This window comes from Stegostoma tigrinum, chromosome 26, assembly GCF_030684315.1.
Source record: "Stegostoma tigrinum isolate sSteTig4 chromosome 26, sSteTig4.hap1, whole genome shotgun sequence".
Classification (NCBI taxonomy): Eukaryota; Metazoa; Chordata; class Chondrichthyes; order Orectolobiformes; family Stegostomatidae; genus Stegostoma; species Stegostoma tigrinum.
Genome location: NC_081379.1, coordinates 42584284 through 42596694, shown reverse-complemented (window position 1 = coordinate 42596694; position 12411 = coordinate 42584284). Strand labels below are relative to the sequence as shown.

At 42.0% G+C, this 12411-nt stretch overlaps 1 protein-coding gene across 1 annotated transcript; it reads left to right on the top strand.

The window, feature by feature from the left end:
• Nucleotides 1-11931, top strand: gp1bb (glycoprotein Ib platelet subunit beta). Its single transcript, XM_048555728.2, has 2 exons — nt 1-200; nt 9373-11931. The coding sequence occupies exons 1-2, from the start codon at nt 149-151 to the stop codon at nt 9957-9959; spliced, it is 639 nt and encodes a 212-aa protein (XP_048411685.1). The 5' UTR covers nt 1-148; the 3' UTR covers nt 9960-11931.
• Nucleotides 11932-12411: the final 480 nt, after the last annotated feature.

Sequence of the window (12411 nt, the reverse complement as noted above, 5' to 3'; positions counted from 1 at the left end):
ACACCAAAAAAAAAAGATGCCAACTCATCTACTACAGCAGCCGGATATACTTAAACATCTCGGAAAACCGTTAAAGTAGGTTTTGAGCCTGTCTTTTGTCTTGGAGCTTCACACCCATCGTTGAAGCCTACAAAACGCAGCAGCACCAATGTTGAAACGACTAAAAAGGGGACGAGAAAAGACTTGGATGCTCGATTTAGGTAAGAAGATAAGAGGTGGTGAAATGTTTCCTAAAAACAAAGAGTGAAACAGTACGAAAACCCGGCAGCTCAGGCAAGGTATATGGGGGGTGGGTGGGGGCGGTTATTTCGGGTCAAAGGCCTCGCCTGAAATGATAACTCTGCCTTTCTTTCCATTATGATTCCTAATCCATTGACAATTTCAACATCTTCTATTTTCAATTGCGGGTTTTCAGAATGTTGCTTTCGTTAAAGTGTTCGTAGGTCTGCAATGAGAGGAGAGGAGAGGCAGGATGTCAGACACTTTAAAAGTACGAAAGCACAATTATTACAAGCAATAATGGAATCAAGATCAAAGAAACAAATGTGTTTATGGTATTAAACGCCTGTATTCGAGTAGGATGCTAGTTGAAGTGGGAGGACGCAGCCAGCAGGTCGCAGTTTATTTCAGCCTGTTCCATAATGTTTGTTTGCATAGTCTGGGATGTTTGCCAGTTGTTCGGTTTGGAAAGTTTCTCTGAGCAGACTGGTATTTCCATAATTCAAACTCTTCATCAAGACCTCTGGATCTCCCAAAATTAACCATTGCACCCCTACCCCTATTTAGAGCGAGTAAAACTTACGACATAGAGCTATCCGGCGCGGGAATGGGCCCTTCGGCCCAAGATGTTGAGCCGAACATAACATCAAATTAAACGAATCCCCCCCCGCCTGCCCTTGGTCCATATCCCTCCATTCCTCGCTTATTCTCGTGCAAGCAGTTCAGCAAAAATCATAAGCTACCCACAGCATTCTCCTGTTCCCACAAATAAATCCAATGGTTTTTAGACCAACGAACGCAGCCTAAAATTAGTAATGACTTTATTTATAATTGCGCATTTTCTGAAAACAGAGCGATATTAGAAAGTGCAGTAAAAGTTCAGTATTAGCCTATAAGATGCCAAAATCAATTTTCAATGTTGCTAGCTAGCATGCTAGCTAACAAGATGTTTAAACAAACGTTTACTCCCACCCTACTTTGTGTGATTTATTTGAATGGTCTGCTTTTTCTTCGGGGAAGTATTTCAGGCGATTCTCCCGCGGTAGACTCGGTGAAAACTGCAGAAATGCCCTCAATCAAAATAATCATTGCGGTTTTTGTCGATGTTCACTGAATTGTGACAGGTGATTGGGAGAATATGTGCCAAAAAAACTCCGGATTTCCCATGAAAACGAAAGAAATGCGTTACCTTGTAAGTTATACCAGAGGAAATCGTTAATGTTATGGCCATAGTATTGAAGTCAACTCTCAGGAATTGTTTGGTGTCCAAGCATTACTGTGTTTTAAATACCACTGCCCTCTAGGACATAACCCCATCCTCAAGGACAAATAAATCTTTGGTACTAACTCCCAAGTAGCGTTTCGATGTGCTATATTCCTGATCAGGAGGGGCAGCTTCAATTCTAAACGTGGCGCGTTGAAATTTGTCATAGATAAGGACGCGCTGGTTTAGGGATGCAGTTGGGGAAGGGGAGATTTTGAAACTGGTGAAGTCCACATTGATACCATTAGGCTGCAGGGTTCCCAGGCGGAATATGAGTTGCTGTTCCTGCAACCTTCGGGTGGCATCATTGTGGCACTGCAGGAGGCCCATGATGGACATGTCATCTAAAGAATGGGAGGGGGAGTGGAAATGGTTTGCGACTGGGAGGTGCAGTAGTTTGTTGCGAACTGAGCGGAGGTGTTCTGCAAAGCAGTCTCCAAGCCTCCGCTTGGTTTCCCCAATGTAGAGGAAGCCACACCGGGTACAGTGGATGCAGTATACCACATTGGCAGATGTGCAGGTGAACCTCTGCTTAATGTGGAATGTCATCTTGGGGCCTGGGATCCCCTTCCCCCACCGCATCCCTAAACCAGCCCAGTTCATCCCCTCCCCCACTGCACCACACAACCAGCCCAGCTCCTCCCCTCCACCCACTGCATCCCAAAACCAGTCCAACCTGTCTCCGCCTCCCTAACCTGTTCTTCCTCTCACCCATCCCTTCCTCCCACCCCAAGCCGCACCCCCATCTACCTACTAACCTCATCCCACCTCCTTGACCTGTCTGTCTTCCCTGGACTGACCGATCCCCTCCCTAACTCCCCACCTATACTCTCCTCTCCACCTATCTTCTTTTCTCTCCATCTTCGGTCCGCCTCCCCCTCTCTCCCTATTTATTCCAGAACCCTGACCCCATCCCCCTCTCTGATGAAGGGTCTAGGCCCGAAACGTCAGCTTTTGTGCTCCTGAGATGCTGCTGGGCCTGCTGTGTTCATCCAGCCTCACATTTTATTGTCTTGGAATTCTCCAGCATCTGCAGTTCCCATTATCTCTGATAGTTTCCCATCACTTTTTTTTTAGTGATAATTACTATCTATATTTCCTGTTTTCTTCTGCTCCTTAAATATTTTGTATGCTATTGTTTTCAACAATGAAGAATGATGTATTCATTCTGCTGCCATTTCCTAATTCCTTGTTATTATTTTCCCAGCCTCATTCTCTAAGGGTCCAGTGTTCATTTTGTTTCTCTCTTTTAATATATTTAAAGAAGTTCTGGTGGTCCATCTTGATATTACTTGCACATTTGCCCTCAAAGTTTATTTTCTCCCTCTTTAGTTTGTTTCGTCATCTTTTGTTGGCTTGTAAAATCTTCACAATCATCTGGCTTACCATTAATCTTTGCCACAGTGTGTGCATTTTTAAAATTTCACTCTGATATATCCTTGACTTCATTGGTTTAGCATTATTGGCTTATTCCCTTTCTAGAACCCTACTTCCCTCACTGGGATATATCTTTGCTATGGGGATATGTACTACTTTCTAAAACATCTGCCATTGTCCCTCATCCATCTTTGCTCATAAAATCCTCTCCCAGTCCACTCCAGCCAGCTCTGCTCCCATTTTTTGAAATTACCCCTGTTTAAGCTTAATACGAAAGCCTCTAACCCAGGTTATTCTCTCTCAAACTGAATGTTTAATTCTACAATGTTACAGGGATTTTTTTTGTGGGGACCTTTTACTCTAACATCATTTCTTAAATTGCCTGGTTACACATCACCAGATCCAGAATAAACTGATCCCTGCTAGATCCACAACATATTGTTCTAGTAAACTGCCCTGAATGCACTTCATGAATTCTTCATCAGGGCTTCCTCTGCAAATCTTATTACCCCAATCTATGATGTGGAGGTGCTGGTGTTGGACCTGGGTGCACAAAGTCAGAAGCCACACAATACTAGCTTACAGCCCAACATGTTTATTTGAAATTGCAAGTTTTCAAAGTGCTGCTCCATTAGCTGTTGAAGAAACAGCAATCCAAAAGCTTATGATTTGAAATAAACCTGTTGGACCATAACCTAGAGCCATGTGATTTCTGACTTTATCCTAATCTACATATAGATTTAAGTTACCCAAGAATAATATACTACCTTTGCTGCATATCCTCATTTTCTTCTAATTTATTCAATGTCCAACAATGTAGCTACTCTTAGGGGGTTTGTAGATTACTCAAGCTAGTGTCTTCCTTCCATTTTTATTTCTTCTCTCCACCAGTATGGATTCTACATTTTCCAAGTCAAGATCATTGTTGCTATTGTACTTATTTCATTCCTTACCAACAGTGCCACCTCACCATCCTTTCCTTCCTGCTTGACCTTTCAGAAAATCATATTATTTAATTCCTAGTTTTGATCTGGTTGAAACTATGTTTTGGTAACAGTCCTGAAGAAGGGTAATACTTGAAATGTTGGCTGCTCCTTTCCTCCAGATGCTGCATGGCTTGCTGTGTTCTTCCAGCCTCCTATTTGTCGACATAAGACCATGATGTGGAGGTGCTGGTGTTGGACTGGGGTGGACAAGGTCAGAAATCACACAAGACCAGGTTATAGCTCAGTAGGTTTATTTGAAAACACAGGCTTTCAGAGTTTTTCTCCTTTAGGTGTTAGTGAGACAGGTGGTGTCTGACACAAATTTATAAATAAAAGATCAAAGGGTCACGCCATGTGAGAGGATGTACTAAACAAACCTAAGATGCTGTTAAATCTTTAATCATTTAGAAGGTAATATGTATATGTAAATCCCCAAATTCCTTTGAAGTCACTGTCCTTTATCAATGTAAACAACAGGTGACAGTTGAGGTCAGACAATGCATGTTAGGTGTGAGATAACACAGCTGGGGGAACTGAAGGAACATAGCAGGCCAGGCAGCATCAGAGGAGAAGGAAAGCTGATGTTTTTGGTCATGTGAAGCCTTGTTTAGAATCTGTTTTTGTTTTGTTTTGGAATTAGACTGGTTTTATTTCTAAAGTAGGAATTTATAAAATGGCGTCTTGACTGATCGTCTATAAATTTGTGTGCCTTTTGAATAAAATGAATGTATCCGCAAATAGAAATTCACCCCGTAGATTCACATGTGTGCATGTGTGTGCATCTGTGTGTGTGTGTGTGTGTGTGTGTGAGTGAGTGAGAGAGAGAGACAGTGTGTGTGTGTGAGAGAGAGAAAGAGAGAGAGAGAGAGACAGTGTGTGAGACAGAGAGGATCTGTGTGAGCGACAATATGTGTACCAGAGAGGATGTGTGTGTGTGTGTGTGTGTGTGTGTGTGTGTGTGTGTGTGTGTGTGTGTGTGTATGGTGTGGTGGGGTCACCTGTCGTGCCCCATGAACCCAGATCCTAATTGAGGCTGTCATCATGGGTACCAGACTTGGCTAACAGCTTTGCTCGGAGACTCTGTTGTTGTGTATCCTGACACCTGCTTTGGAGGACATTTACCCAAAGATCCGAGGCTAAATGTCCTTGACTATAGAAGTGTTCCCACTTGGGAGGCAACATGCCTGTCTGGTGATTGTTGCATGATGTCCATTCATCTGTTGTGGTAGCATCTGCATGATTTCGCCAGTATATCATGCCTTGGGGCATCCTTGCCTGTAGTGTATGAGATAGACAACTTTGGCTGATGCACATGAGTACTGCCATACACGTGGTGGGGGAACACCTTCAGTGGGGGAGCATTTCAGTGGTCAAGGACATTCAGCGTTGGATCGTCGGGTAAATGTCCTCCAAGCAAACTGCAGGATATGCAACAATGCAGAATTGCTGAGCAGAGGCTGGTAGCCAAGTTCAGTATCCATGAAGACAGCCTCAACTGTGATCTTGGGTTCATGTCACACTACAGGTGACCCCACAACACTATACTGCCTGTATCTCTGTCTCTGTCTCAGTCTCTCTCTCTCTCTCTCTCTCTCTCAAACACACACACACACACACACACACACACAAACTCACTTACACAAACACACTATCACACACACTCTCACACAGATCCTCTCTCTCACACACACTCTCTCCCTCACAAACACACACACATGCATACATACACACAAACTCACTTACACAAGCACACTATCACACACACACTCACGCAGATCATCTCTCATAAACACTGTCTCTCTCACACAGATCATTTTTCACACACACTGTCTCTCTCTCTCGCACACACACACACGCACACTATCATACACACTCACGCAGATCATCTCTCATAAACACTGTCTCTCTCACACAGATCATTTTTCACACACACCGTCTCTCTCTCTCGCGCACACACACACACACGCGCGCGCGCGCGCACACACACACACACACACACACACAATCACAAACACACACACATGCACCCATGTGAATCTATGGGGTGAATTTGTATTTGTGAATGTATTCTGTTTTGTTCAAAGAACACACTATTTATAGACAGTCAATCAATGCAGCTTTTTATAAAATCTTACTTTAGAAATAAAACCAGTCTGACTCCAAACCAAAACATGAACAGATTCTAAACAAGGCATCACACCTAACATGCAATGGCTGACCTAAAATGTCACCTCTTCTTTACACTGATAAAACCTTCAGTTTCCTCAGGACAGTGACTTCAAAGGAATTTGGGGATTTACATATACATATTAATCAATTAAAACCTTCTAACTGATTAAAGATTTAACAACATCTTAGGTTTGTTCAGTACATCCTCATAAGTGGAGCAACCCTTTGATCTTTTATTTATAAATTCTGTGTCTGATATGACCACGCTTACTAACACCTGAAGAAGGAGCAAGACTCTGAAAGCTTGTGTTTTCAAATAAACCTGTTAGACTATAAGCTGATGTTGTGTGATTTCTGACCTTGTACAGGCAGACCAGTTAACTTGAATTTGCACTTTCAAATAATCTACTGTGTTCTGAATATTAGCCATATTGAGGCAAAAAGCCATAAGTTTCGAATTTTTACCATTTTGTTCCACGTTCATTCCTATTTATTAACTGTTTGTCTCCGTTTGTGTTCTCTGCCCTTTCCTGTCCCTTTCTTAGTATCGTTACCCAATGCTGCCATATCCTCTCGTACGTAACTCCTCCAATCTCTCACCAGCCCCACACCTGATTTATAATACTCCAAACCGCTCAGAGCTGACTCGAGTTACTCTGAAATATTATCGGTCAAATGAGTTTTTAAACAACCAGACAGTAGAAGTAGAGCTACTAATTACTATAGAATTCGATGATTTTTTTTCAAAACAATGAGTTCACGTTGTGACTCGTTGGTCTGATCTAGCGTTTACTCTGCGCAGGTCTTAACGAGATAGCGGGATGGGACTGTTGATTCCAACAAACTTGTTTGTGGTGACATAGCCCCTTTATCAGCTGGAGCAGAGATGCCTCTCTTCAACTGGAATGGTGCTCTCGAAGTTAGAAAAATTGCGTCGTTTAATTTGCATTACCTGGGTTTAAAACTGTTGCAGCCAAGAAGTGGAATGTAAAATTGATTTCCCTTCAATTTAGCCGATATGAAAGGGGGTAATTGTTGTGGGACGTAATATGTATCGCGTTTGGAGCACATAGACATGCATTTGACGCCTTATACCGATTACTACTGATGTCAAAACACCGCCGCATGTGACGTGGAGTTGCTCCAATGCCCACAGCAATGTCTATTGCAGCATTTGTTTTTGCAGAATGATTGAGAAGAACATGTACACATGGAATAAAGTGTTGGGTGGGGAGGATTATTCCTGATTTATTCTGTTCATGGTGTTTTTTGTAAAATTTCGTGTGAGTAAATTGATGAGAACATTGGAAGCGATATATCAAGAATGGACTATTCTAAGTTTACCTGCCTGTAGTTCTTGAGATTTCGTGGTATATTTTACACGGGAGCCTAATGGGAATCCCACCCACAGATCAGATGTGGATTCATTTTATCTTAAGAAACGTCTATCTTAAGAGGGCGAGTTGGAGAATTTCTATCGGTTGAAGCAACACTTAATGCGAGAAAGACCCCCAAAGTAATTTGCTGATTTTAATACCCAAGAAGAGGATTCCACAGCAGGAGATATTGAGAAGGGTGGAAAAGTACAAGATATATGTTCTGAGCAATGGCTTATGATAAATCAAACGAGGAAGAATTGCAAGGGAACATTGCAACGTGGGAAAAATGAGCAGTTATAGGTCATTTGGCCCTCCGAGCCTACTCTGCCATTCAATATGATCATGAGTGATCATCTAACTCAGTCCCTGTTCCCATTTTCTCCCCATACCCTTTGAACCCTTCAGCCCGAAGAACTATATACAAATCCCTTTTTTGAAAGCTTTCAGTGGTTTGGCCTCAACCAATTTCTGTAGCAGAGAATTCCACAAGATCATCACTTTAGACTTCATGTCGTCGGCAACGTCCTTCCTGCCCTTACGCAGTCTAATCCTGTTAGTATTTTATAGGCTTCTATGAGATGCTCCCTTTTTCTTTCGTGACAATGTGTGCATCACAATGCTGGTCCTAAGTGAAGAGCTACAAATACGAAAGCCTACTTCCTAAAGCGAACATTCCTCATACAAAACGGAAAACCTAATTGGTTTATTCAATGTTCATCCCATTGTAACATGTTCATTGTTCCCTATATTTTTACAGATCATCAAAGAGCAAGTGGTGGAAAAAATCGACAAATGCCTCGCAGTAATGATTTCAACTTTATGTTAATTTTTTTTATAGATATTCATTTACACGGCGCTTAAAGTGCAATTTAGACACGTTTGCCCATTTAGTTAATCAGCAAGTGCCTTCTTGTCAATATATTTGACCGTCAGACAGTCCACTGGCTCTTTCATATTCCTTCCCTGGTTGCAGCCCCTGGCACAGATGAAAGTGAGAAACCACCAGCTTTCTGTTCTGTGTGGCTCAATATATCCCTATATTTCCACACTTAAACTCACCTACAACAATTTCCCAAGCAGTGTGTGGCTGCCACCGCACATGTTTCATTAATGTTATTTCCCCTTCCTCCACCACCCCACCCTCCGACCCCGCCACCCCCATGTGTGACTCCAGAAAATCCAGGAATGGACCAGAAGCTGAATGCAGGGAGAGTCATACACAAAGTCATGTTGTTTTGTGATTTCGTGTTATCTTATAAGACAGCTGATCATATTCCATCTCTTGTAGTTAATTTCATTTCTTAAAGCCACGTTGATATAAATTCCGAAATTGCAGGTCTGGCAGCATCTGTGGACAGGAAGCGGAGTTCATGATTTGATCCAATCTTCCGTCAGAGCTGACAGATGCGAGGAAAAAGATGGTATTTAAGTCGAATACATGGAGTGCGCGGATAGGTGGAGACAGAGACCAGGCAGACATCTTCTCTGCCTTTACCCTGTCAAGGTCCTTTAGAATCCTATATGTCGCAGTGAGAGTATCTCTCATTCTTCTAAGCTCCCGTGAGTAGAGTCCCAACCTGTTTAGCATTTATTCACAAGACAAACACCCCCCTATACGGGATCATTACAGTGAACCTTCTCTGAATTGCCTCCAATTAAACGATATCTTCCCTTAAATAAGCGGACCAAAACAGCCCACACCATCACCTTGTATAGTGAATCAGAATTCTCTACTGTTGTGTTGCAAACCGCTTGAATTAAGGGCCAGTATTCCTTTAGCCTTCCGAATTCCCTTTCGCACATTGCGTCTAATAATCACACCACGATGGTCTGAACTTGTAATTTAGGTAGATGATTTTTCCGCAGCAAGCGTATTGGGCTATGTTAAGCATTTCATTTGTTTCGTGCGTGTATACTTTTTCTCCATCTGTCACATTTCACCTTTCTTTGCGAGCTAACCCGTGAATGTTGTTTGCAGGAATGTCAATGTTGAGACCCCAAGAGGTTTTCCTCGTGTTTCTCTCTTTGGTTCCAATGGTTTTTCAATGTCCGCCAACGTGCCGCTGTTCCGGGACCTCTGCTGATTGCAGCCGTCTGGAACTGAATGTAGATACCATTCCCCAACGCTTTGAGGCCAGCGTCACCGAGATCAAACTGAACGACAACAAACTTTCTTCCATTCCCAGCGGCCTTTTCGACACACTGAGTGAGCTGAGATCGGTCTCATTGGACAGGAACCCATGGATCTGTGATTGTGACATTCTATATCTGAGATCATGGCTCCTCAAGCAGGAAAACCGAACTATGTACAAGAAATTAAGGTGCTCCTGGCCAGCAGAACTTCAGGGAAGACTCATCTTGTATCTAACGGAAGATGAAGTAGTGTCTAGCTGCCAGGACTGGTACTGTAACTTGGTTCTCATCTGCCAGATCCTGCTGTTCGTCTTCATTATCATTCAGGCCATTCTGCTGATTTGTGTCATCATATTCCTCAGAAGATTTGAAGCTTTTTCCAAGGAGGCGATCCGAGCACCAAAAGAAGATCATTTTCGGAATGCGATGTAAAAGCACACTGTTCACCGGGCCCAACATTTTCAGATCCCAGGGAAATGTTAGCTTGTTGCGCTTTCTGCACCATTCGGCCGAATGTTCCCCATTTAACATTGTGCCGGCATAATAAATATTTCGTTTTCACCATCTTGGGCCGGCTACTGGTAATGTCTCAGCCAATTTAATTCCGGAGAAGTCCCGAGGAAAGGCCAAGCTTACTTTGCTCAAAATCTATGCAAACTGGAGTTCGGGATTGACTAGAAAGCCTTGCAGATGACACCTTGTTTGAGATTGATTATTAGCGAGACTTTGAGAGATTATGATTTAGAAACGAATGAAAGGAAAGCATTTTGTTTACCGCGAACATAAAACAGAAGTTGCTGAAAGAGCTCAACAGGTCTAGCAGCATCTGTGAAGAAAGAATGAGAGGTAACGTTTCCGGTCCGGTGACCCTTCCTCGGAACCCAAAACTTTCAGTTTTTAGTTTGTTTTTTTCGCGACGGCTTGAGGAGGTTAAATGCAAACCGCGATGTTTAACTTCAATTCATCTAGATACTCGCAAGTAAGCGGGTAATGCACAAGAAAGAGAACTAACAATCTCTCAGCACCGCAACAATTGAAAATCTTTGAAAAGACAAGGAAATTATTCACATCGACGGTGAATGGGGCCTATTAATATCCCAGAATGTATTTAAGGTAGAACAGTTAGCATTCTGAAATGTACGTCGCAAACTTGGAAAATGATTTTTATTTTTTGTTACTGTTATTTAATCCAGCAAAAGCTCAACTACTGAAATCAATTGCTCTTTCCCTAACAGAGAGTCTGTTGAGAAATGCTAAATATCGATCATTATGTAGCACAAATATCATTGATAGAATGAAAATATCTTACAGTAGGTATTATAGCGTGAGAAATTATAGAAAGTAGGTGCCTACACTGCGCATTTTTTATGAGTTCATGGGACCGGGGCATCAATGGCTAGGCCAGCATTTATTGTCCATCTCTAATTGTCCAGAGACCAGTTAAAGAGTTACATGTAGGTCAGATCAGCTAAGGACTGCGATTTCCTTCCCTAAAGGACATTAATGAATCGTATGGGTCTTACGAAAATCGGTAATAGTTTCAAAAGTAGAATTGCTAGAAGAACTCAGCGGGTCTGGCAGCGCCTATGGAGAGAAAGCAAGATTAACGTTTCGAGTCGAGTGACTCTTCTTGGTTGTTATTGGCTAGCTTTCTTGTTGAATTCAAATTTAACCGTCTGCCCCACGTCCCCAAACTTAATCGGCGATTCTGGATTACATGCAGTGGTGACGTTACTATGACCACATCACCTGCCTTGCATGCTCCTCTATACAAAGTAGCCACCCCATTGTCAATTGTTCAGCGTAGCACAGAGCGAAGACAACAACATTTTCACCATTTCGTTCCCTTTCTCTTAAAGTTATATTCGATTAGGCTTATTCAATTCCGTCTGCTCCACAGCGACACTGGTGGTGGCTGACTGAAAGATTCAAAACGGTGAGAAATGCACCTAAAAATAAAATCGAACGCAGATATTATGAGTTTATGGTAGTTGAACATAAAATAAACATCACGACCGACTGAAATTAAAACCAAACAATGTGGTGACGGCGAATTTGAAGTAGAACAATGTAAATTTTCGCGCAGAAGATTATGTTATCAGTTTGTCAGTTCATTTCGAAAATCTGGAATGTTGAAACTTATCAACAAAGCCCTTGATTTTGTTCAGGTTTTAAATCAGCTTTACTGTCAATAACACAAGAACATGAATATTAAACTCATCATTTGGTCGTCGAACGGTCCCTACCATTCAGCAAGATTCTGGTCTGGATTTTGCCGTTCGAAAAAAAATGTGCCTATTTGTGGCTGGTAAGGCGGTGTAACTATTATCAATTATATCGTTCGAGATACCGTAATGTATCAAGCCTTTCGTATGCGGAATAAAGATTACTTATTGCACCATTACGTCATTCTGGAAGTTATTGATGGATATCAGCATTTAAGAAATATTTCATAGCGGAATCTCATTAGTACTAATTGCACAGACGCAAAACTTTTCAGAAATATATAAACTACATGCCCGTTGTGGAAATGAACAGGCAGAAATTTGAACTAATTGTATAAGAAAAGAATAGATAGAAACCTACAAATTATATGACGGCACAGCATTACATTCCATTCACATTTACAGCATGGAACATAGAAATAAATAAATAGACTATTCGACCCTGGAACCAGCTCTGGCATTTAATATCATGACTGGTAATGTCCCTATCTCTGAGCCAGGAGGCTTGCATTCAAGTCCCCATGCTCCAGAGGTGTGTTATTAAATCTCTGAATAGTTTGATTAGAAACCATCTGCCTCAACACCATATTCCTCAATTGCGTCCATAAATAGAAACCTTTCAATCTCTGCCTTAAACTTAATGACCGAGCTTCCACAGT

Excerpts from the sequence above, each read along its gene's own strand:
- gp1bb (XM_048555728.2), top strand. The coding sequence starts at position 149 with ATGTTGAAACGACTAAAAAGGGGACGAGAAAAGACTTGGATGCTCGAT. Across the intron at positions 201-9,372 it reads GACTTGGATGCTCGATTTAG|GAATGTCAATGTTGAGACCC; the intron begins GTAAGAAGATAA and ends TGTTGTTTGCAG.